Source organism: Microtus ochrogaster, chromosome 7 (assembly GCF_000317375.1).
Source record: "Microtus ochrogaster isolate Prairie Vole_2 chromosome 7, MicOch1.0, whole genome shotgun sequence".
NCBI classification, from domain to species: domain Eukaryota; kingdom Metazoa; phylum Chordata; class Mammalia; order Rodentia; family Cricetidae; genus Microtus; species Microtus ochrogaster.
Window position 1 is genome coordinate 2,640,922 of NC_022014.1, and position 23,899 is coordinate 2,664,820.

The 23,899-nt window shown below is 57.2% G+C and overlaps 2 protein-coding genes across 5 annotated transcripts in view; one reads left to right on the forward strand and one right to left on the reverse strand.

The window, feature by feature from the left end:
- Positions 1-18,857, forward strand: part of Cacna1h (calcium voltage-gated channel subunit alpha1 H) — a 59,380-nt gene extending 40,523 nt beyond the window's left edge. For 2 of the 4 annotated variants that reach the window (XM_026780075.1, XM_013347313.2), the window contains exons 9-36: positions 405-1,194; positions 1,505-1,944; positions 3,640-3,791; positions 4,362-4,547; positions 5,016-5,133; positions 5,244-5,399; positions 5,585-5,675; positions 5,985-6,193; positions 7,338-7,763; positions 8,259-8,359; positions 8,505-8,628; positions 8,709-8,777; positions 8,872-9,056; positions 9,256-9,382; positions 9,572-9,697; positions 9,799-9,888; positions 10,084-10,276; positions 10,610-10,627; positions 11,796-11,947; positions 12,462-12,571; positions 12,730-12,863; positions 13,096-13,166; positions 14,245-14,323; positions 15,278-15,399; positions 15,473-15,718; positions 15,799-15,967; positions 16,131-16,291; positions 16,998-18,857. In XM_026780075.1, coding sequence (XP_026635876.1) covers positions 405-1,194; positions 1,505-1,944; positions 3,640-3,791; positions 4,362-4,547; positions 5,016-5,133; positions 5,244-5,399; positions 5,585-5,675; positions 5,985-6,193; positions 7,338-7,763; positions 8,259-8,359; positions 8,505-8,628; positions 8,709-8,777; positions 8,872-9,056; positions 9,256-9,382; positions 9,572-9,697; positions 9,799-9,888; positions 10,084-10,276; positions 10,610-10,627; positions 11,796-11,947; positions 12,462-12,571; positions 12,730-12,863; positions 13,096-13,166; positions 14,245-14,323; positions 15,278-15,399; positions 15,473-15,718; positions 15,799-15,967; positions 16,131-16,291; positions 16,998-18,047 — 5,895 coding nt within the window. In that variant the 3' untranslated portion in view covers positions 18,048-18,857. The remainder of the gene's footprint in view (positions 1-404; positions 1,195-1,504; positions 1,945-3,639; positions 3,792-4,361; positions 4,548-5,015; positions 5,134-5,243; positions 5,400-5,584; positions 5,676-5,984; positions 6,194-7,337; positions 7,764-8,258; positions 8,360-8,504; positions 8,629-8,708; positions 8,778-8,871; positions 9,057-9,255; positions 9,383-9,571; positions 9,698-9,798; positions 9,889-10,083; positions 10,277-10,609; positions 10,628-11,795; positions 11,948-12,461; positions 12,572-12,729; positions 12,864-13,095; positions 13,167-14,244; positions 14,324-15,277; positions 15,400-15,472; positions 15,719-15,798; positions 15,968-16,130; positions 16,292-16,997) is intronic. The other 2 variants (XM_026780076.1, XM_013347314.2) reach the window with 2 other exon arrangements.
- Positions 18,858-18,869: 12 nt separating this feature from the next.
- On the reverse strand, positions 18,870-21,032 carry Tpsg1 (tryptase gamma 1). Its single transcript, XM_026780077.1, has 4 exons — positions 20,633-21,032; positions 19,788-20,053; positions 19,298-19,443; positions 18,870-19,199 (listed from the first exon to the last, which is right to left on the reverse strand). The coding sequence occupies exons 1-4, from the start codon at positions 20,902-20,904 to the stop codon at positions 18,882-18,884; spliced, it is 1,002 nt and encodes a 333-aa protein (XP_026635878.1). The 5' UTR covers positions 20,905-21,032; the 3' UTR covers positions 18,870-18,881.
- Between the last annotated feature and the right edge of the window lie 2,867 nt (positions 21,033-23,899).

Sequence of the window (23,899 nt, forward strand, 5' to 3'; positions counted from 1 at the left end):
GGTCAGCAAACATTTCCAGACCTCTGGCTGCACAGGAGCTGCCTGCAGGTACCCAGCAGGGAAGGGATGTCACAGTTGTACTCTCAGACAGCCCGTATAGCAGGGCATAGAGGAGAGCCAATAATGACCTGTGCCAGGGAGAACAGGCCATAGGGCTGGCTGGGAAGGCCCCACAGAAGGACAGCGTGACTAAACCTGAGGAGCAAGAAGTCCTGCGTGCAGGACTCCAACCAAGGGAGGGCCTTGTCTCATTATCACACACTTGCAAAACACCTATTGTATGCCACCTAGTGAATGCCTGGAATAGTCCTGCTTAGAGCATTGTGACGAGGCCCCAGTCCCCAGAGCAGGTCCTGACTGGGCTTGCTATGGAGTGACTGGTGGTCACACACCCCCTGCCACAGGTGGGCTCCTTCTTCATGATCAACCTGTGCCTGGTGGTGATCGCCACGCAGTTCTCGGAGACAAAGCAGAGGGAAAACCAGCTGATGCGTGAACAGCGGGCCCGCTATCTGTCCAACGACAGCACGCTGGCCAGCTTCTCGGAGCCCGGCAGCTGCTACGAGGAGCTCCTCAAGTACGTGGGCCACATCTTCCGCAAGGTTAAGCGCCGCAGCCTGCGCCTTTATGCCCGCTGGCAGAGCCGCTGGCGTAAGAAGGTGGACCCCAGCAGCACCCTGCATGGCCAAGGCCCTGGGCGGCGGCCACGGCGGCCAGGCAGGCGCACAGCTTCTGTGCACCACCTGGTTTATCATCACCACCACCACCATCATCACCATTACCACTTTAGCCACAGTGGCCCGCGCCGGCCCAGCCCAGAGCCGGGTGCCGGTGACACCAGGTTGGTCCGGGCCTGTGTGCCCCCGTCGCCACCATCCCCAGGCCATGGGCCACCAGACTCTGAGTCTGTGCACAGTATCTACCATGCTGACTGCCATGTGGAGGGGCCACAGGAGAGAGCCCGGGTGGCACGCTCCATAGCCACTGCCGCCAGTCTCAAGCTGGCCTCAGGTTTGGGCACCATGAACTACCCCACCATCCTGCCTTCAGGAACAGTCAACAGCAAAGGTGCCACCAGCCCACGCTTCAAGGGGCTCCGGGGTGCCAGAACTCCGGGTCCTGCAGCTCGAAGTCCTCAGAGCCTGGGCAGCCCCAGCCCCTACGAGAAGATCCAGCATGTGGTTGGGGAACAAGGTGAGGACCCAGCCTACTGTGTAAAGCAATGGGCGGGGGGAGGGGGCAGTACCCAGGCAAGGCAAGTCCTTGGTCCCAAGTATTGTGGGCACACATCCCATTTGCTCCTGCCTGGCCCCAGGAGGCCATTTTTGTGTCCTTGCCACTGCTCTGAAAAACTTAGGGTCCACAGACTGTCCCCTTTCTTTATTAAGAAACTAAAATGGTTGTGTAGAAGGGGGATGAAGATCAGAGTCTGTGGGTGTCAGGGCCTTGTGTGCTGCTGCCGCTACTGCTATAGCCTAACCACACCTATGTCTTGGCATCACAGGACTAGGCCGAGCCTCTAGCCACCTGTCAGGTCTGAGCGTGCCCTGCCCCCTGCCCAGCCCCCAGGCGGGCACGCTGACCTGTGAGCTGAAGAGCTGCCCATATTGTGCCAGTGCCCTGGAGGACCCTGAGTTTGACTTCAGTGGCTCAGAGAGTGGAGACTCAGATGCCCACGGAGTCTATGAGTTTACTCAGGATGTGCGACATGGGGATTGCCGGGACCCGGTGCAGCAGCCCAATGAAGTGGACACGCCAGGTCGTGGCAGTGAGAGGCGGCGGCCACCACGGCGGCCAGCCTCAGAGCCAGGAGGGCTAGGCCGCCTCTGGGCTTCCTTCAGTGGCAAGCTGCGTCGCATCGTAGACAGCAAGTACTTCAACAGGGGCATTATGGCTGCCATCCTTGTCAACACTCTGAGCATGGGCGTTGAGTATCATGAGCAGGTGGGCTCCCTCCCCTGGGGCAAAGCAGGGTTGGGGTTGCAGGATGATTCACACCAGTTTTAGAAGCAGAAAGCAGGTCCCTGTGTCTTCCTAGAGTTCTGGTCTTTTCCTAGGCTCTCTGAGGGTTGGCACCAGAGCAGGGAGCTACCTAACCTGGGACTTCCATTAAGTCAGCCATTATGGCTCCTTGGACTGGGGTTCTGCCGAGTGCTGAGCACAATGCCATTTGGGCTCTAGTTGAGCAGCTCCCAGCCGTGGGAGGAATAGGTGGTTTGAGATCACCAGGGACTACCCCCAAGAGTGAGTGAGGGGAACCCAAAGCAGTGCAAGGGCCTCCACCCAGCTGCCTCATCCCAAGGAGCCAGCTCTCTCCAAGGAGAGGGGCTCCCAAACTTTCTCAGCTTCCTGGCTGTGTCTTGGGGGACCTGAGAGACTAGAGGGGGTCAGCATCATGAGCTGGTCCTTTGAGGAGGATCAAAGGGTACCTGGGATTCCTCAGGGCCTGGATATTGCAAACCCCCTTCCTTCCTCAGCCCCAGGGACAATCACACTAGGGAAAACGAGGCCAAGCCTAACAAGACAGGCCGGGAGTGGTTGGGTGGTGGGGAGCTTGGGAAGCCTAATCCTCTTTTAGTGAATGGAGTGATTTCCTGGGGCTTTTACCTCTGGGCTTTTTTTTTTTTATTCCTTTTTCTTATCTTGGAGTAAGCAAAGGAAATCTACCCACTATGGCCTTAGGCAGGCCTGGGCAGGTGGTACTGGGGTGAAGATAAGTCCACTCCATCTTGAAGTGCCCGTGCATGCAGGCATATGTGCAAACACTACACATATCAGGCTCACTTATGCACATGTGCACAAGTCTGCATGGTTGTATACACTGCACATGCATGATTCCACTGTGTGCATCATTCATACACGTGTACTTCGCACATGCTCAAGGCTCTCACCTGTGTACATAGAGGCAAGTGCACATGCATTTGCACTGTACACACAAGATTGACCTATGAACATGGAAATCAGTTCACTTGTGGTGGGGCCAGATGCATATGAACACACAGGTATGAGGATTTGGGCAAGTTTTCTACATATCGAATGTCCAATACAACAACTTCATGTTTGCGCTCAAATTGTGCTAGAGAACACATCCAATCTATCCAGCATGCAGGAATGTATGCATACGCACACATGCAGGTCATAATGGTATAGGTATAAGCAAACACGCATGTGCATATTCCTACACGGGCAGGAACGTCAGCACACTCATGATGAGAGACCTGCTTGGCCTTCTGCAAAGGAAGAGGAGGGTGAGACATAGGTACCTGTGCTGCTGTCTTGTGTATTTGTAGCCCATCCTGCACCCCCAGCGCAGTGTCTCAGACTATCCTGTGTTTGCAGGATCTGCAGAGGAAGGGGAGTCTTGGGAGACTTGGCTGCACTTGTGTCCAGCTGTGATTATTGGAAGGTCAGGATGGGAACTACCAGAGTAGAAGAGCCAGACAAATTGGCTGGCTATCTAGAGGAGACATTCTTAGGTCCTAGTTCCTTCCCTAGGTCGTAGGCAGCTCTCCCTAAGAGCCTGAGTAGCTGTTGGTCCCTTGCATTCTTGATGCGGTGAATTTGCTTTGGCTTCTGGGTACTGTGCCCCTAAAAGGGCTGGAACCCTGGTGGATCCTAACCACTTCTCCTGACCCGCAGCCTGATGAGCTGACCAATGCCCTGGAGATAAGCAATATCGTGTTCACCAGCATGTTCGCCCTGGAGATGCTGCTGAAGCTGCTGGCCTGTGGCCCGCTGGGCTACATCCGGAACCCCTACAACATCTTCGACGGCATTGTGGTTGTCATCAGGTAGTACCTATCCCTACCCACGTTAGAGGCTCCGAGAGCCTCACTTCCTGGGCACTGCCGAGAGCGAAGCCTGCCATGGCTGATGCTGGGATTCATAGCGGGCAGGATATGAGGACCCTGGTCACTCACATAATAGACCATAGGGTCTAGTCCCTACTTTGGAGCCCTGTCCATGCTATACAGTTGGTCAACCATGTCTGTAGTAGGGACCAACTTCCAGACTAACTCTGGTCCTGGGGTGGGAAGTGGCATTTGCAAGGGTAAAAATAAGCACAGAATGATGGAATGATTGAGATTGGGCCCATGTCCCTTCAAAAGAGGATCTCGTAGCTGGGAGGAATGAGTTGAGCATACAGATGAACCAGGCGTGGAAGGCCAGGGTAGAAGACCCCGTCAGCAAGTTCCCTGACGGCTGGGAGCCAGAGCTTCCCTGAGGCCCAGGATGAGGCTACTGTAGTTCCCAGAGTACCGTGTTGCAGCTGGATCTGCCCCCGGCTATGGGGTTGAAGAGAGGCTCTGGTGGCTCCCAGACTGCCATCTTGACTCTCAGACCATCATCCCAACCTGTAGCGTCTGGGAGATCGTGGGGCAGGCAGATGGTGGCCTGTCCGTGCTCCGCACGTTCCGGCTGCTGCGGGTGCTGAAGCTGGTGCGTTTTCTGCCGGCCCTGCGGCGGCAGCTGGTAGTACTCATGAGGACCATGGACAACGTGGCCACCTTCTGCATGCTGCTCATGCTCTTCATCTTCATCTTCAGGTGGGTGGGGCCCAAGCTCCTCCCTCAGGTAGCATTGACCTTAGGGCACTAAGCGCGGTGGTGGGTGGGGCTCTGCTCTGTGGGGTCCACAGATGGAAGAGATAAGTTGGGCCCTGGGAGTGGTGCCGGGTGGGTTTTTAGTGGGGTTTGCTTAGAGCCTTCATGTGCCAGTCTTGCCACTTGCGGAGGGAGTGGGAGAGTGAGGCTACTGAGACCACATGTCCTTTCCACTGTCCAAAGTCACTGTGGTGGCCTTCCGTCCATCCACCCCTTTCAAGGCCTTCTCAGCTATAGAAAAATTGTTGAACCTCACAGTTGGCCCGTACTGCAAAAGTAGGGTGTGGTGAGGCTGGTAGTTAACTCAGGCAGAGGGGTACTGGGCCCCGCCCACTCAGTACTCATCCCCCCCCCCCCAGCATCCTGGGAGGGAGTACTGGGCCCCTCCCACTCAGTGCTCATCCCCCTCAGCATCCTGGGAATGCACCTGTTTGGCTGTAAGTTCAGCCTGAAGACAGACTCTGGAGACACGGTCCCTGACCGGAAGAACTTTGACTCCCTGCTGTGGGCCATCGTCACTGTGTTCCAGGTACAGCCCCAGTTGTCCCTAGGACAACCAAAGGCTCTATCCCCAGGGAGGCACAAGGGTCTTCTTGTGGGGCCAGACCCACCTTCAGCTCTGAAAACATGTCCCTCCAGATCCTGACGCAGGAAGACTGGAACGTGGTCCTCTACAACGGCATGGCTTCCACCTCTTCCTGGGCTGCCCTTTATTTCGTGGCCCTGATGACCTTTGGGAACTACGTGCTCTTCAACCTGCTGGTAGCCATCCTGGTGGAAGGCTTCCAGGCAGAGGTAAGGGGCTCATAGGCTGGAGTCTGGGCATGGAGGCAGTCTCACCTCAGCAGATCCTCCACACGTTCACCCTGCAGCCTCTAGGCCCCACATCTCCCTTGCGCTCCCAGGCATATGACTTGGGCTGGGTCCAGAGGACCCTGCTCATGGGGACGTCACACTCACCTGGTGTTGCATGGTTTCAGGGGGATGCCACCAGGTCTGACACAGATGAGGACAAGACATCTACCCACTTAGAGGAAGATTTTGAGAAGCTCAGAGATCTTCAGGCCACAGGTAATGCCGCTTACATGGTATAGACCAGTGGTTCTCCACCTGGGGGGTCGCAGCCCTTTGAGGTTGCACACTAGATATTCTGTCAGATACTTACATTACAGTCCATAAGAGTAGCAAAATTAGAGTTATGAAATAGCAACAAAAATAATTTTGTGGTCGGGGGTCACCACAACTTGAGGAGCTGTATTAAAAGTTGGCATCACTAGGAAGGTTGAGAACCACTGGTGTAGACGGAGGCAGAGTTCTGGCTGGTAGGTTCCTACTGCTGGGACCTCTGCAGGCTCAGACAGCCCCCTCATTCTTCCCTAGAGATGAAGATGTACTCACTGGCTGTGACCCCTAACGGGCACCTAGAGGGCCGGGGCAGCCTGCCGCCTCCCCTCATCACACACACAGCGGCTACGCCTATGCCCACTCCCAAGAGCTCCCCACACCTGGATGTGGCCCACGTTCTCCTGGACCCACAGCACAGCAGCAGTGGTCCGGTGGACCCCCAACTGGGGGACCAGAAGTCTCCGGTAGGGACCAACCCCAGCCCCTGAGATAAGGGAGGGTCTCCATAACACCCCAGCCCTGTCCGAAACTGAGGGTTGGGGCCATGCTCTTCCTGGAAGTCTCCTCCTATGAGACAAGCCTGGAGCCATGAAAGAGGAATGAATTGTGTTATGACCCCTCCTGGTTGCATGTGGGTAAAATTACAGAAGATAAAAGCCAGCCAAGCACTGCACACCGGAGAAGCACGGGGGCTGACAAAGACTCTTTTTTTTTTTAATATTTTTATGGTCTATTTAACTTTATTTTATATTGGTGTGAAGGTGTCAGATCCCCTGCAACTGGATCTTCAGACAGTTGTGAGCTGCCATGTGGGTGCTGGGAACTGAACCCAGGTCCTCTGGAAGAGCAGTCAGTGCTCTTAACCACTGAGCCACCTCTCTAGCCCCTGACAAAGACTCTTAAAAGCAACCTGGGAAACTGACAGGCAGGCCGGACTGAAGGTCCAGGGCTGTGGAGGACATGGCAGCTCACTTCTGTTCACACCCAGAGTGCCCGGTGATGGCTTCCCATGGCTTCTGAGACCCTGAGAAGTCAGAGTAAACAGAGGCAGCAGCTAGACCACGTGGAGGAACTTTGGGGCAGATCTGAGGGCAAGACTCGGGCAAGGGAAGGATGAAGATGAGAAAATTGTGTGTGGTGGAGAAATCAGGAATCCCAGGACCGAGCCCCACTTAACACAGCTTGTCACAGTGTCCTACCTAGGGGCCCTGATAGATAGAGACAAGCTAGGGGAGAGTAAGGCTCAGCTCCTGTGAGACCCTGGAGCTGAGGGTGAGTCTGGAGATTGGTTGAGTTGTGTGGGAAACTAGAGGGGCCTGGGCTATGAGCCTCTGCAAATCCAAAGGCTGGTCAGAATCACTTTGCCAGGTTGATCCTGGGCCTTTGCTCTAACCATGTCCAGCTGAGTCAGGTCTTACCTGAAAGTGTCCTGGCAGAGTCTTTGCTAGGTGGGAGAGCAACGCATGGCCAGGCGTACAGAGTGTTTTGTGGATGTCCATGGTGGCAGTTAACAGTACTATCTTGGGGGAGCCCCTCCCATCCCAGAAACTGGGGTATGAGGTGATCCCCAGGTCTATGCAAGTCTACTCACTCCCTGCCACCCCTCAGGCCAGCCTCCGCAGTTCCCCCAGTACCCCGTGGGGCCCCAACAGCGCTGGGAGCAGCCGCCGCTCCAGCTGGAACAGCCTGGGCCGCGCACCCAGCCTCAAACGCCGCAGCCAGTGTGGGGAGCGCGAGTCACTGCTCTCAGGTGAGGGAAAGGGCAGCACAGACGACGAGGCCGAGGACGGCAGATCAGGCGCAGGAGCCCACCCAGAAGCCTCGCCAGGGCCCCGTGCCACCCCACTGAGGCGGGCCGAGTCACTGGACCACCGCAGCACTCTGGACCTGTGTCACAGCCCGCGGCCCGCTGCCCTCTTACCCACCAAGTTCCACGACTGCAATGGGCAGATGGTGGCCCTGCCCAGCGAGTTCTTCCTGCGCATCGACAGCCACAAGGAGGATGCAGCCGAGTTTGATGATGATATAGAGGATGTGAGTGGGTGGACTAAGGTGGGGCATGGGCTACACTCTGAACCGTTTCCATCCCTCCCTGGCAGAGACTACAGGCAGGGTGCTAACTAGACCCATAGTTACCCGATCTCCTATCTCAGTGCGGTTCCCAGTAGAAGGGAAGGGAGTGGGTGAGCAGAGCAGGTGTCCAGTTAGTTCCTCCCATTAGAAGCCACTTGCCATTGGCAGCCAAGCCTCTCAGGGTCAGGAGCTGCCTCTATGGTTGAAGGAAAGAGGTGGTCACTACAAAAAGCAGCTCTTATTAGTTGAGGGGTAGTTCTTCAGGACCCGATCAACTCTTCCATTCCCGTGGCCTCCCAGCATGGCCACCCTCCCATTGCCCCCTGGCGGGGCAGTGAAGTAGAGGGTTAGGAAGTGGCAAGAAACACTGTCCTGAAGCAGGAGGGTCAGGGCGGACGCGTGCGAGGAAGCAGCAAGAGGAGGCTGCAGTGACTCAGACTCCATCTCTATCCCCAGAGCTGCTGCTTCCGCCTACACAAAGTGCTAGAACCCTATGCGCCCCAGTGGTGTCGCAGCCGAGAGTCCTGGGCCCTGTACCTCTTCCCACCGCAGAACAGGTGAGCTGGGTTAGGGCTGCCTCCTCCTGGGAAGGTAGAGTGAGCGAGCTCAGGCTAACACATCCACGGCCAAGCACTTCACCTCAGGCAGCACAAACAGACAGCAGATCTCTTGGGGGTCTTCTCACCTCGGCGCTCTCTTCAGGCTACGCGTCTCCTGCCAGAAGGTCATTGCACACAAGATGTTTGACCATGTGGTCCTTGCCTTCATCTTCCTCAACTGCGTCACCATTGCCCTGGAGAGGCCGGACATTGACCCAGGCAGCACCGTGAGTCCCCGAACGCAGCTGGCCCTCTGGGTGGGGCAGGGGCAGGTAGACTTGGACTTCCCACTGGTCTCTCCCTGCAGGAGAGGGCCTTCCTCAGCGTCTCCAACTACATCTTCACAGCCATCTTCGTGGTAGAGATGATGGTGAAGGTACTGATGTCCCCCCTTGCTCTCAGGTCCCTGTCCTCCATCACCCTGTCCTGGGACCCTCTGCCAAGCCTGTACATGACTGTCCCTCCCCCAGGTGGTAGCCCTGGGACTGCTGTGGGGTGAGCACGCCTACCTGCAGAGCAGCTGGAATGTCTTGGATGGGCTTCTTGTCCTGGTGTCCCTGGTTGACATTGTTGTGGCCATGGCCTCAGCGGGCGGTGCCAAGATCCTAGGCGTTCTTCGTGTGCTGCGCCTGCTTCGGACCCTGCGGCCTCTGAGGTGGGGGTGTAGGGGGAGGGGGCCACCCATATACATCCAGAAAGGACCCAGAAGCCCAACCCCACCTCTGCCCAACTGTATGGCTTTCCAGCCACACACTCACATCACCTTAGGGCCTTTGCATGTGCCATTGCTTCTGCCCGCTGGTCGGTCACCTTCTTAGATGCACCCAACAGAATGTCCCCTCTGCCTGGTGCAGGGTCATCAGCCGAGCTCCGGGCCTCAAGCTGGTTGTAGAGACTCTGATCTCATCGCTCAGGCCCATTGGGAACATCGTCCTTATCTGCTGCGCCTTCTTCATTATCTTTGGCATCCTCGGGGTGCAGGTGTGTGGCCCTGGCTTGTCCAGTGTCTGCCCCACCCTGGGCCTCTGCTCCCCTCTGGTGGAATGGGTCTTGTCCTCCATGGTGGGTGGTCAGCACGTCTACTTTGTAATCCAGTCCTACTTAAGGTAGGCAGGTCTGTGGGCCAGCGATTGGGCCAGGCCCCCTGGAGTGACAGCTCCTTCCGGTCAGCTTTTTAAGGGCAAATTCTACTACTGCGAGGGCTCAGATACCAGGAACATCACCACCAAGGCCGAGTGCCATGCTGCCCACTACCGCTGGGTGAGGCGCAAGTACAACTTTGACAACCTGGGTCAGGTAGGTATGGATGTCGTGCAGTGTGACTGTGGCGTTAACTGCGGGTGTGGGGGACATGGCTACAGTCCTACCCCGCCAGTGACCCTCACCCTGCCACATAGGCGCTGATGTCCCTGTTTGTGCTGTCGTCCAAGGATGGCTGGGTGAACATCATGTATGATGGGCTTGACGCTGTGGGCATTGACCAGCAGGTGCGCAGTCTGGGACAGCTCTTGTGGGTAACTGTGAGCAAATCCTGCAGGGACTGGGGCAGGTCATCTCAACCTCCCCCAGAACTTTGGGCTGCCATGGTGCGGTCACTTCCTCTGACCCCACAGGCCAGTCCTGGGGAGGATTTACAGGCAGGAAGGTAGCTGGTGAGGGACTCACCTCCTTGTGTGCCGCAGCCCGTGCAGAACCACAACCCCTGGATGCTGCTGTACTTCATCTCCTTCCTGCTCATCGTCAGCTTCTTCGTGCTCAACATGTTCGTGGGCGTGGTGGTGGAGAACTTCCACAAGTGCCGGCAGCATCAGGAGGCCGAGGAGGCGCGGCGGCGCGAGGAGAAACGGCTGCGGCGCCTGGAGAGGAGGCGCAGGAGTAAGGCGGCCCCCGAGGTGGCGGGTCGGTACCTGAACGCATGCTGTGTGGCACCCAGCTCTGGGCCTGCAGCCCCCAGCCCAGATGGCTCTGCACGTGGCCACCTTGCATGGGGGCCAGGCCTTGGAAGAGGGGCCAACTGGAGTGAGCAGCTGGGGTGCCTGCCATGACAGGATGCAGGATACCCCATGAGGGCTCAGGAGGAAGATGGGACCCTCCCAAACCCCTCATGAACTGGAGAGACAGAACAGTGGGCCCTAGCTTGGGAGCAAGGAGGGCTTCCCCACACAGTGTCCCCACCACAACCACTCAGACATGTCCTTGTTTTTCCAGGCACTTTCCCCAACCCAGGTACCTGCCCTGCTCTGCATGCTCAGCCTGCTGCTACTGCTGCTGTTGGCTGCTGCTGCAGTGGGAAAGATGGGTGTCTTAGGCCTCCAGGGGCCACCTAAAGGGTGGGGCACAAGTGCCAGGGTGCTGCCAGAGGGTGGGAGGAAGGTCAATGGCTTGCCCATCAGTGTCCATGTTGCTGCCCCTGCCCTTGCTTGGCTCTCCTCATGGCTAGCATGTACAAAGTCTGTTGTGCCCAGGGGACAAGGTCCATCCTTGTTCCCCAGGACTCGTGGCTGCTCCCTGGTGTCTCAGCTGGCTGTCGGCCTCCCTGGCTGCTTGCACGAGCTGAGCTGGCTAATGACTGCATGTTGGGCTGAGGAGCATGTGGGTCCAGGGTGGGATGGTCGCCCATCAGACCCTGCTCTTTCGGGCCTTGGCCTTCAGTCCCTGAGTGTGTGGTTCTAGGCCGAGGTGGGTTTTGGGGTGCAGAGTGGCTAAAACCCTCACCAGTGGGACTCTTTAACTACACCGGGGTCCCTGAAGAGGACTGCTGCAGGCACAGCATCTAGTGTAGATAAACCTGGGGGGATGCATGTGGGGTATGGTCCTGACTTCAGCCTCGGGCTCTCTGGGATGCACATCCCAGGCCACAGGTGGGCACTAGTGGCCCCTTGGAGGCCGGGAGGAGCTAAGCCTGGAGGCCAGGGATGACTTCTGTGTCATCTCTGCCCGAGTGGGGCCTGCAGAGCCCAGGCAGGGAGATGACTGCCTTACCAGCGAAATGTCTAAACCCCAGTGTCAGTGTGTGGTTGATGAAGAGGGCAGTCCCTTCAGCCTGCTCCCCAGACTAAGCCATTGAAGAGTGGGGTCTGGGAATGCACTTAGAAAGGGAGGCCGGGACGGCTCATCCCTCTTGGACACTGTTGGGGGTCCCAACCCTGCTCCCTGGGTACTGTGGACTCACAGGAACCTCTTGACCAGAACAGGCCTTTCTGGAAAGAATCTTCCCTCTTCCTGCCTGGGACTAATCCAGGGGCCACCCAGCCAGGCTGAGGCCCTGCCTGAGCAATGTCCACACATTTAGCATTCCGAAATGAGGATGGGGCCTTGGTATGCCAAAGTGGGACGGGATTGCCAGGCAGTCCTGTAGCATCCGGGTTGCTCAGGAGTTTGCCCTTTTCCACAGAGGCCCAGCGCCGGCCCTACTACGCGGACTACTCACATACACGCCGCTCCATTCACTCGCTGTGCACCAGCCACTACCTGGACCTCTTCATCACCTTCATCATCTGCCTCAACGTCATTACCATGTCCATGGAGCACTACAACCAGCCCAAGGTGGCGAGAGGCCGGGGTTGAACTGGGAAGAGGGCCCCCAGCCGGGGGTGGGGGTGGGGACGGACACAGAGCTTGTGTTCCCCCCCAAGACTAGGAGCTGAAGCTCACAAGGGCCCTGCCTGCAGGCGTGGACACAGTTGTTTGGATACCAAAGCAAGAGGGGCTGGCTAGAGACCTCAAGCCTGAGGGCCGTTGTCCTTTTCCTCACCCTCCGTGTATTTGCTGAAGGGATTCCGTCTGTCCACCCTTTCCACAGGGGTCCCTCAGGGTGCTCTGTAGCAGAGCCTTCTGGTGGGAATGCTCTTGGCCTGTGGGAAATGCCATCTGTCTGTCAGGGCTGAGGACAGAATACCCTAGTTCCTCCCTTTCCTAAAGTCCTCAGCATGCTCACAGGGTCATTGGGTGATGCCCTCAGGCCTGCCACGGGCGTCATGGAGTTGACACCCGGGGAGCAAGGAGATGGGGGGCAGCTAGGAGCCGCGGGGCACCTCAGCCAGCTCTCCTCTGTCCCTAGTCTCTGGATGAGGCCCTCAAGTACTGCAACTACGTCTTTACCATTGTCTTCGTCTTTGAGGCTGCACTGAAGCTGGTGGCCTTTGGGTTCCGGAGGTTCTTCAAGGACAGGTGTGTGGTCTTGGAGACAGGGCAGGTCGGGGCCTCAGGTGGCCTGGGACAGGCTGCAGGTGGTAGGGAGAAGGCTCTTTTCCCTTCTGGGTGAGCTTTGGCTGAGCTGCAGCTACTCCAAGCCATGGCCACACTAAGCTTCACCCATGGCTGGCCAGGTGGAACCAGCTGGACTTGGCCATAGTCCTCCTGTCCATCATGGGCATTGCGCTGGAGGAAATTGAGATGAATGCTGCCCTGCCCATCAACCCCACCATCATCCGCATCATGCGCGTGCTTCGCATCGCCCGTGGTAGGTGGCCTCTGTGTGCCCTGTCGAGGGTCTGCTTAGGCTGTCTGTCAGTAGGAGGCCCCAGACCCAGCCAGATGGGCTACAGACAGGTTCCATCTTTAGCTAATGCCTGGGACATCTGCAGCCAGAGGGAAACCCTGGTCTGTAGATAGAAAGTGAAGGGGACTGGTGTCCAGGGTCCCCTGGGCTATCGGGTCGGCGTTGCCCTCTTGACATTCAGCTCCTGCCCTAGTGCTGAAGCTACTGAAGATGGCCACAGGCATGCGTGCCCTGCTGGATACTGTGGTTCAAGCTCTGCCTCAGGTAGGTTGGAGTCCAGCACCCCTGAAGGCCATCACAAGCCTTCAGGGGACAGGCTTCAGGGAGGGCACGGCACATGTCCCTTGCTTGCTTGCTCTGTCCTGAGGCCAGGGTCATGCCTGAATGCTTGGCTCGACTGATCTGGAGAGGAGGTTGGAGATGGCATCCTACCTTGGCCTCAGGCTTTAGGCAAGAGCACTAGTGACTGGTGCCCGCCCAGCTGGTGCACATGGGAGGTAAGGGGCCGCAGCAAGATCAGCAGGGTCTGAGGTGAGCTTGCCAGTGGACAGAGGACTCCAGTGGTAGCTTTTGAGCCTATTCTGACCAGAATCCTAATTTCTGCACCTTCTGGCCTGCCCCAATCCTTCCTCTCCCCGGAATACAGACTGCATCTGCACTGTTCAGCTTGGCTGTACCAAGCAGGAACACACTAGAAGATTTGCACACGTACTCCACAGCCCAGCCTGCTGCCTGGCCACCCCTGCCCTGTGCCCATCCTCCAGTTCAGCATATTCCTATCTACCCAGCTCCATGCCCCCTCTCCAGCCCTCTGTACTGTCTGCCTCCATCTTGCCTGATATGTGCTGGCCTTAGCAGTGTTTTAAGCCTCATCCAAGTGGCTTTCCACCATGTTTACTGTCCATGGGGCAAGAGATGGAGGCCTGGGTAATGCCTTGAATAGGGACTGGAGTGGATGCTGGAATATGTAGGCGCTGGCCCGGCAGACCTTACAGGTGGTTGTATGAGATCCCTCCTGGTGCTCCTGCCCACTGAGCACCAACCCAGTGTGGGGACTTTGAGGTGGCCTCCCCATGTGGTAGACATGAGACCCCTCTAGGCCTTGAGGGCTAGGCAGAGGGTAGAGGAGCTCCCAGGAGCAATTGGGAACCATGGAGGAGCAGAGGCTAGCTTACAGAGACATGCCGAGCCGGGACGGAGGATGGGTGATGCTCTAGGCCCAGGAAGGCCACAGAGCCTAAGTGGAACTGGAGCTGGGCCCTCTCCCCAGGGCTGGGAGCAGTGGGGCAGAGCAGAACGGGCCAGCATGGGGCTGACACTGTTCCACTTCTCTCTCGTGTAGGTAGGGAACCTTGGTCTTCTTTTCATGCTCCTGTTTTTTATCTATGCTGCCCTGGGAGTGGAGCTGTTTGGGAGGCTAGGTGAGTGTGGCCACTCTGGGCCTCTCCCAGAAGGTGATGCTGGTCCCCGGGAAGGTGGCTCTTGCGTCTGCCCCACCCCCACCTCCACGGGTTTACAGAGTGCAGGGTACCGGCCTAAACCAAGTAGTCTGTGAGCCTTCTGGTGTATTCTCAGACCGCCTGACCCCCTGTTCACCTTCACCTTGTCAGCCCAGTGCTTAAAGCAGGTGCACATACTCACACCTGTGCGCACAGACATGCCCACTCAGAAGCACACCCCCGGATCTGTGGTGCATGAGACCACACTCTAGCCAGCCAAGCAGGGTCACACTCCAGGGTGAAAGTGTACCATGGAGGACATGCACACACTAGCACATACCCACGCCTCACCCTGAACATTGTCCCCAGGAGAGGTTGCCAGCAATGTGTCTTCTGTCTTATTACCTAAGAGAAGTCTAAGACTATTCTGTCTGGGCTAGGGCACGTTGGGAACTGCTCAGCCCTTCCACCAGCTATGGGGATCTTCTGGGGCCTTTGCTTGACCCAGTTGGACAGAGGCCATGCAGGTTGTCACAGAATGTCTGCCCACCCAGAGAGCTGCGTCCAGGCATGGCTCCCACTCTGTCATTGCACACATTCCCATCAAATGTGTACAAGTCATTTCTTCCCCGCCTCCAAGTCTCCCAAGACAGGTCTGGCGGCCAGGCTTGGCAGCCAGGCCTCATTGCACCCCAGGGAGCCCCATTGCTTGGTGTATGCCAGCCGTGAGCAGAGAGGCTAGGCCTAAGGCTTCAGGGTTCTTAGGAGCTCAGATAGTGCTGTCTGCTGAGGACAGGTCCATGCAGAACAGAGGCCTGGGCTCCAGGTTCCTGCCACACACGCCACAGACAGCCCCACATGGGGTACAGTCTGCTGACCTTGTCCCAGTCCCCAGAGGCAGGGGTGCGCTGAGTGGGCCGGGACTTTTCCTTTCAGAGTGCAGCGAGGACAATCCCTGTGAGGGCCTGAGCAGGCACGCTACCTTCACCAACTTCGGCATGGCCTTCCTCACACTGTTCCGCGTGTCCACGGGGGACAACTGGAATGGGATCATGAAGGTAATTGTGGGGCTGCACCCCTTCCCCTCTTCCTGGCTCTGACAGGGAAGACAGCTGTGACTCTGCCCACCAGGACACTCTGCGTGAATGCGCCCGTGAGGACAAGCACTGCCTCAGCTACCTGCCTGCACTCTCTCCTGTCTACTTCGTCACCTTCGTGCTGGTTGCCCAGTTCGTGCTGGTCAATGTGGTGGTGGCTGTGCTCATGAAACACCTGGAGGAGAGCAACAAAGAGGCCCGCGAGGATGCTGAGATGGATGCTGAGATTGAGCTGGAGATGGCTCAGGGATCTGCAGCCCAGCCCCCGTCTGTAGCACAGGTGAGCCTTCTTAGGGGCCCGGGAGGGTCCCAGGGTTTCTGGGGTGCTGCTGAGCTGACAAGCAGCTTTCCGCACCACAGGAAAGCCCGGGGACCCAGCCAGACTCTCCAAACCTCCTGGTGGTGCGCAAAGTGTCTGTGTCCAGGATGCTCTCCCTGCCCAATGATAGCTACATGTTCCGGCCCGTGGCTCCCGCCATCGTCCCACACCCTCACCCGCTGCAGGAAGTGGAGATGGAGACCTACGCTGGTAGTGTCCCTTTGGGTGTGGACTCTGGCAGGGCAGCAGGGAAACGGGACAGGGCGGGGAGGTTGGGCAGGTGGGAAATTGGACAGCATGTCGGGGAGGGCTGGAGGACAGGTGGGGAGGCCAGGTCTTCAGACCACACAGTTCAGATGCATCCCTACCCCAGGCCCAGTCACCTGTGCTCACTCACCGCCCCTGGAGCCCCGTGCCTCCTTCCAGGTCCCATCAGCTGCATCCTCCCCAGCCAGGGCCAGCAATCCCCTTCGTGCCCTTTCACCCCGAGGTACACCCCGCTCTCTGAGCCTCTCACGGATCCTCTGCAGACAGGTAAGGGAAACTTTCATCCCACAGGCCTTTGGGGCTCCCCAGGGTTCCTTTTCCCCCTTCAGAGTGTTAGCGAGGCTGAGACCCAAGAGAACAAGTGCTACATACATGTATTTTTGGACTTGGAGTTTTCCATCTCTGCAGAGTGGGTCTCGAGTCCTCCACCAGGTGACTCAGTATAATCCAGCTATGGTAGCACAGCCCCTCATGGGACTCAAGTCCCTTTCTTATGCAGAAGCCTCGGTCCCCCACAGTGGTTAATATGCCTCTATCACCCAGCCTGGTCCATTGGTCCATAGCTTCTTCCTGTCCTTCTCCTCAGTTCTACCTGGCCCAAGAGCTCTTGGGAATTTCCTGTTCCTGGGGTAGAAGTTGGACTGTAGGTATATGGGGCTCAAGAGTGAGGACGCGACCTGGGCCCTTTTAAAGTTCTCCGGGCCCCAGAAGACTGTCTAAGGAACTCAGATGCCCAGGCAGAGTTCTCCGTGTACCCACAGTATAGCAGATTCATCCTCTGAAGTCTCATAGGTCAGTGGGTGAGGCCAGCATCAGGGATGTTCAAATCAACAGCTCCCAGGCCCATCCAAAAGGGTGAGAGCCACCCTGGAGTATTACCAACTTGACCTTCTCAGGGCCCAGTGGGGAAAAAGGTGCCTGATTGCTGGGTGCTTGATAGGGCCTTTAACTTGGCCATCCCATGTCATTTCAGGAGGCCATGCACACCGAGTCCCTGGAAGGTCAGGTTGATGATGCTGGAGAAGAGAACATCCCAGACCACACAGAGCCTGCCGAAAATACCTCCACGAGGCAGGTGCCTCTGGGCTCCCTGCGGTCCCCTCCCTGCTCCCCACGACCTGCAAGTGTCCGTACTCGCAAGCACACTTTCGGGCAGCGCTGCATCTCCAGCCGCCCTCCCACCTTGGGAGGTGATGAGGTGGAAGCAGCGGACCCAGCGGACGAGGAGGTCAGCCACATCACCAGCTCAGCCCACCCCTGGTCGGCCACAGAGCCCCACAGCCCGGAGGCCTCCCCAACAGCCTCCCCTGCTGCCAAAGGTGCAGTGGGCAGTGGGCGGGACCCACGCAGGTTCTGCAGTGTAGATGCTCAGAGCTTCCTGGACAAACCAGGTAGGGCAGATGTCCAGCGGTGGCCCTCTGTGGAACTGGATAGTGGAGACAGCCACCTGGAGTCTGGGGAGGGGAGGAGCCGGGCCTCAGAGCTCGAACCAGCTCTTGGTGCACGAAGGAAGAAGAAGATGAGCCCTCCCTGCATCTCTATCGAACCCCCCGCTGAGGATGAGGGCTCCTCCCGTCCTCCTGCAGCCGAAGGTGGCAACACCACCTTGAGGCGCCGAACCCCATCCTGCGAGGCTGCCCTCCACAGGGACTGCCCCGAGTTCACAGAGGGCCCAGGCGCTGGAGGGGATGCTGTAGCCAAGGGTGAGCGCTGGGGCCAGGCCTCCTGCCGGGCAGAGCACCTGACCGTCCCCAACTTTGCCTTCGAGCCTCTGGACAAGGGGGGACCTGGTGGAGACTCTTTCTTGGACAGTGACCAAAGCATGACGACAGAACCCAGAGTTTCTTTGTCGGGGGCTATAGTGCCTCTTGTTCACCATGAAACTGAACCTTCTGTGCCCTCTGGCGACCCTCCAGAGAAGGGACAAGGACTGTACCTCACTGTGCCCCAGGCCCCCTTGAAGAAACCAGGGTCTCCCCCAGCCACCCCTGCCCCAGATGACAGTGGTGATGAGCCTGTGTAGATTGGACTGCGTGTACACAGGGTTTTGGCGTTCAGGTTGGTGGCTCCCTGCAGGGTGGTAGCCCCAGTCAGGGCCATGAGTGGACCCTGGCTCAGGCCCCACTGAGGCAGAGGGACCCGGAGATACCATCCCGGGAGAGGCAGCAGACATTCAGTCTCTGCACCATGACACAGGAGCAGCCTCGGGCCCCACGAGCCTCCCTCGTGGTGATTCAGGTTTGGGTTTTCCTGAGTTTTAACCACCACCATCTGAAGTCGTTACCAGGACCAGGTCATCAGTCTCGGGAGGAGAGGCTCTGTCCTGGGAAGGACCAGAAACTCCTCATGGGCAGGAGGGCACCGCAGCTCCATCCACGTGACACAGATTCCCATAGGGAACACATGCTTGAGCCCCTCGTGCCCCGGTGGGCAGACATTTGGTCCCGCGGCCACCACATCCAGTTATCACCTCCGTTCACGGTCTCGCTCTTGTCCATCACTCAGCGCTCTTCCTCTCACATGACCCCTCTCCCTACTCCATCCTCTTAGAAGGTCTAGAAACTTGTCAGTGGCCCTGGGAAGGGCAACATCACCGAGGAGCAATGGCCCGTGCAATAAGACGCCACAGTCCCGAATGGGCGGGGCTTCCCGTTCCATCCCAGGCCTTGGGCCTTGACATTTATTTGCCATCCATTTGCTTTGAGTCACCTGTTTCACACATTCAGGTTAATGTTGCAATAATCAGATGCAGAAAAACTTGGCTTCCTAAGTCAAAGATAAGGGGCGGGAAGGGGCAAGGCAAAGCTGAATAAACACTAACTTATTTAAGAGATGTGTTTGGGTTGTGACACCTCAGTCAGAGGTCTGAAGTTGGGTGGGAGGTGGAGCCTAGGCCGGATCTCCCCAGCCAGCACTTGACCATTAGGACTCCAGAGACCAACAGCAGGAGGAGGCTGGGAAAGAAGAGGCCAACCAGGAGGGGAATCCAGGAAAACCCTTGTATTCCTGGACCACCCGATTCTGGAATGTGGTGGTGGATCCAGTTCACATAGGCAGTAACTCGAGCGTAGACACCAGGCCGGTCAGGGCGGCCACAGCCCTCACCCCAGCTGACCACGCCAGCCTGCTGCCAGGTCCCAGCCACCTGGCAGACTAGTGGCCCTCCAGAATCATCCTGCAGGAGAGGTCAGAATGAGGATGGGATGCCAAGGATTTGGGGCCCCTCACCATGCTTCAGGCTATGCCATCCCTCCATGTTCCCAGCTAGCTCACCTGGCAAGCATCCCCAGGCCCCCGGGCACATAGCATGTCTGGCTGGATGATGGTGCCATTGGGGTTGCTGTAGGCCTGGCTGCAAGTCTCTACATCCACCACGGAGACTTCTGCCTCCTGCAGGTTGTATGGGGGCTTCAGGGGCTCTGAGAGAAAGGAAGGTTCAGGAGTAGCCTGAATAACCAGCCCTACACTGCCGGGAGTGAGCAAGTGGCAGGCACACCCTCATCCAGTCAGCCTCCCACCATGCTGGCCTCTGCCTCCCTCCCCCCACTCAAACACACACACACACACACACACACACACACACACACCCATCTGTGGATCAGATGTTGATGTTGGTGGAGACCAGTATGTGTTTGACTTTCAGGAGGAACAGGTGTGGCCACTAGGAGCAAGTGGTAGCACCCGTGGCTCCTGCTTCCCTCCAGGTAGCCCTTGCCTTCCCTTATTCCCCACGAGAAAGGGTTTCAGAAAGGGCTCTCCTCACCTCCCTCCCGTGTGTAGCCCCAGCCTGTCACCCAGCACCGCATCCCCGGGTAGAAGTCAGCTGAGGCCTCTGGGAGGCACACGGGCTGGACCCAGCTGGAGAGGGCCACAGGGGTGCCCAGCTGCACCAGGGCAATGTCTCCACTGGACCCTGGTGGCCCCGGGGGGGCAGAGTACAGGATGATCTGCTTTACGGTGGAGAAATGGGGCGACAGGGTGATCTTCAGCTCTCCCAAGTGGACCTGGTAATCGGACGCGTTCACAGACCTGGGAGGCAGGGAGAGATGTAAGTGTCCCCCTCGAACAATGACTGAGCTACCCACCACCCACCTCTGCCAATACCCAGTGTCCCACTTGTCCTCGACTCTAGGCACAGAAACATCTACTGTGTACACGGGTCATGAACCTGGCAGTGCCTCACACTCCAGGGCCCAAGGATGGCAGCCTGTGCTCCTGCCACCTCTGGCTGGAAGGTGTCCAGCATTCTGGGGGCCCCACTGTTCTAAAACAGGGAAAGGCAGTCCTGGAGAATGCAAGAAAAATAGAAGGGCTTCGGGCTGACTAGATTTAGGATACCTCCCAAATACAAGCTGGCTAGGTGGCTAGGCTCACTCTTAAGCCCAGTGGAGGTTAAGTGTTCTTTGCCATGTACTGGCAGATGTGGGAGAGGGGACCCCACCCTCACTGGGCCTGCACACTGCCACTTTAGGTGGGTGGCACCTTAATGTGGTTTTCTTTATTGAAGAGAAAATCTTGGACTTGGGTGTCAATCATAGGCTAAGCAAGGACCTATTTGCTATCACTGCCCCATAAGCCCAGGTGGTCAGGCCTCATGGGGTCACTCACCCAGAGAAGCAGTGGGCTGCTGTGAGTACCCATTCTGGGCTGAGCAGGGACCCTCCACACACATGCACCTTCTGCAGACGGAGGCTAGCCTGCCACGGCCATGTGCCAGCTGAGGCAGCATGGCCTCCCACGATTCGACTTCCTGCGTGCAAAACCTGAGGCTGGCCACACCCTGATCCGGAGGAGGCACTGTTGGCTAGGGAATCCCAGAGACTGGCATTCTGCCCAATGCCTTTCCTCTGGGGCCCTCCATGATTCCCACTCCTTAGCATCTTGGGGAACCCCGATGTCTCTGATTCCCCCTTGCTGGTCCCCCCAGCACAGAAGCATTGTGGGTGCAGGAAATAACAATGCACTAGAACAGTGGTCCCCCCAACCTTCCTAATGCTGCAACCCTTTAATACAGTTTCTCATGTTGTGGTATTTTCATTACTGCTTCATAGCTGTGATTTTGCTGTTATGAATCCTAATGTGAATATGTTATATGAAGATGGTCTTAGGCCACTCCTGTGAAAGGGTTGTTTCACACACACACACACACACACACACACACACACACACACACACACCCCAAGGAATCACAACACACAGGTTGAAAGCCGTTTTCTAGAAACAGTAAGTTGGTGTCTGAACACCGCCCTGTAGGACATAGCACGCTCCATGGAAGGATGGTTGGGTGGGGCTGGGGCAAGCAGCTGACTGCTTGGAGTTATGGGAGTGAGAAAGGGCTAAGAGTGTCGGGGCGAGGGAGGGGAGGGAGTGATGGGGCGAGGGAGGGTTTCCCTCCCTGGTGAGGAGGGATTTCCTGTTAGAGTGACATTTGGAACTCAGTAGATGTAATGTCACAAAACACTGGTGGTTAAATGCCACCAAACGCTACACTGTATCATGGCTAAATTGATGTAAATTTCATCTTAGTTTTTTCTTTTAACGAAAAGTAGAGGCGATCCCACGGGGGAGAGCTTCACTCTTAATCTGCACAACAGAGTGAAATCGGAAATTGGGTCCATGCTGATAGAAAAAAATGAAAGCAGACTACATCCCTGAGCCCAGAACACCAGGTAAATCCTAAAGAAGACTAACAAGACGCCTTGAGTCTCCTTCCCAAGAGCAACATCAGCAGAAGAAGGGTAGGCTGTGAGGGCCAGCAGCTGGTGCAGGCGTCGCTCTAGAAGATACAAAGTAGCCAGAGCAGAGGTGCAGCTTCCCAGGTGAAGCTAGCCTGTGCTCTATCAGCCAGAGTACCAGGGATGCCTGTGACAAGTCCATGTCCTCCCTAGGCCAGGCCACCCCTCCCCCACAGACTGTCCCTCTTGGGCCTGCCTTCCAGGACTGACCTCTGATCCTGAAACATGTGCTGGGGACATACCTGATTGCAGAGCCTCATGACGGATACCTGAAGAAGGGAGACGGGAGGATTAGGGGAGCTGCCCATGAGAGTGACTCCGGTCCCCTGAACCTAAGCATTGTCCCCGACAGTGTCCCAAGGTGGTCCTAAGGTAAATGTTCCTGCCCTGAGCAGCTAAGATAGATGGGGCCCAGCCAGGTAGATGTGGCCTGGCCAGCTGCCATCCCAATCCCGGGTAGAGCGGGACCAGCCATGGGCCATAAACAACAGCTGAGGAGACCCTGAGTACTGTCCCAGCCTTCACCCCTCACAACCTCTAGGTCCTCCTAAGGAGGGTCTTACCAGGGTCTGGGCCTATTGGTGTCCCCCACACCCACACCCCAAGCCTCTGTCCCCAGAAATGATGGCCAAGCTACCCAGCTGAGGGGTCCAGGCAGAGCAGAGGCCCACTATGAAGAACGTGGCTTTTGCCCACCTAAACTCAGATTCCAAGGTCCCCAGCTCCCTCCTCCCAACTCTCTCAGAGCTCCAGGGAATGGTGGGAAATGAGAGGAAATCAGGGGGAAGTCCAGAGAGGAAGCAGACACACTCCTACTCCAGAGCAGGGTATAAACACAATGCCACACAGATCCCAAGTCAGCTCACTCACCAGGAACAGCCAGAAGCAGTAGGAAGCCACGGGGTCCCAGAGCCATGGTGTCTGCCCACAACAGAGACCACCCTCCCCCGCTCAACCCAGGGCCTGCCTGTACTGGGTGGGGCACAACCAGCCTCACACCTGCTGTAGGGCTGGAGGGAGGAGGATACAGGCTCCCCACCTGATCCTGTTATATACCACAGGGAGGGGCTGCCACCCCGTTTGTCTCACATGAAGGCTACACCCAGCCTTGGCAGCAAGGGACAAGTTCAAGAACACAGAAAATAAAGGCAACAGAATGGGGCCCAGCTGTCCTCACCACAGCCTGAGCTTCTCTTCCCCAGCATGGAGAGGAGGCAATGCAGCCTTGGTTCCTGCAGGGCCTGCGTCTCCCATTCTCTGGCTTTTTAACCTCCAAGGCTCCTCAGAGAGGCTCAGTCCTCTATGATGACACATCCACCTCCTGTGTCCCTGTTCTCATGTCTAGCCCTGTGCCCTAACTCTGCCCCAGATAAATAGTCAGACCCTGTGCTTCTGCTCTGTCAGGAGCTATGGTCAGCTGACCAGGGTGTGGCCGGAGTCAGGAACTTCTCCCAGCTCCAAATTACAGGCCAGGGTTGGAGGGTCTCACTGATAACTCTTTGGGTCAGGAATCCCCAGTCAGATGTGGGGAGACTGGCAGTAGAGGGTGGCTCATTCCTCCTTCAGGATCTGACATCACAGGACAAATTCATGCCCACCTGTCCCACAGCTCAAGCATACAAGCTGAATGTTTGACCTAGTGTCAAACAAGTTCGCTGTCAGCCCACCCTGTGTGACTGGCCTCCCTCGGGAGGGGACTGTTAGGGATATTGGAGCTGCCTGCCAGTTCATCCCAACATAGCAGGCAATGGAGGGAAGGAAGCCACCCCAGTCAACCCAAGAGCCTAGTGTCACTCAGGTTTTCACAGATTCCAATCCCCTGAGTCTCGATCCTCTGAACTGTGCGCAGGTTCCCACAGGAGAGGACTTCAGTACCCTACCTGCTCCACCTCCTTTTGCTTTTAGTATCTCCCCCTCTACACATGCCCTGTTACCTGGCTCCCTGAGAGCCCTCAACACTGTCATTCCAAGTCTGCTATTCGTACTAAAACTCCATCCACGCACGACAGGAGTGGGTTCTGTTACCACCTTGCAAAAAAGCAAGGGGCTGGGCAGCCTGGCCCTAGAGACATTCACACATACGAGAGAGAGAGAGAGAGAGAGAGAGAGAGAGAGAGAGAGAGAGAGAGAGAGAGAGAGA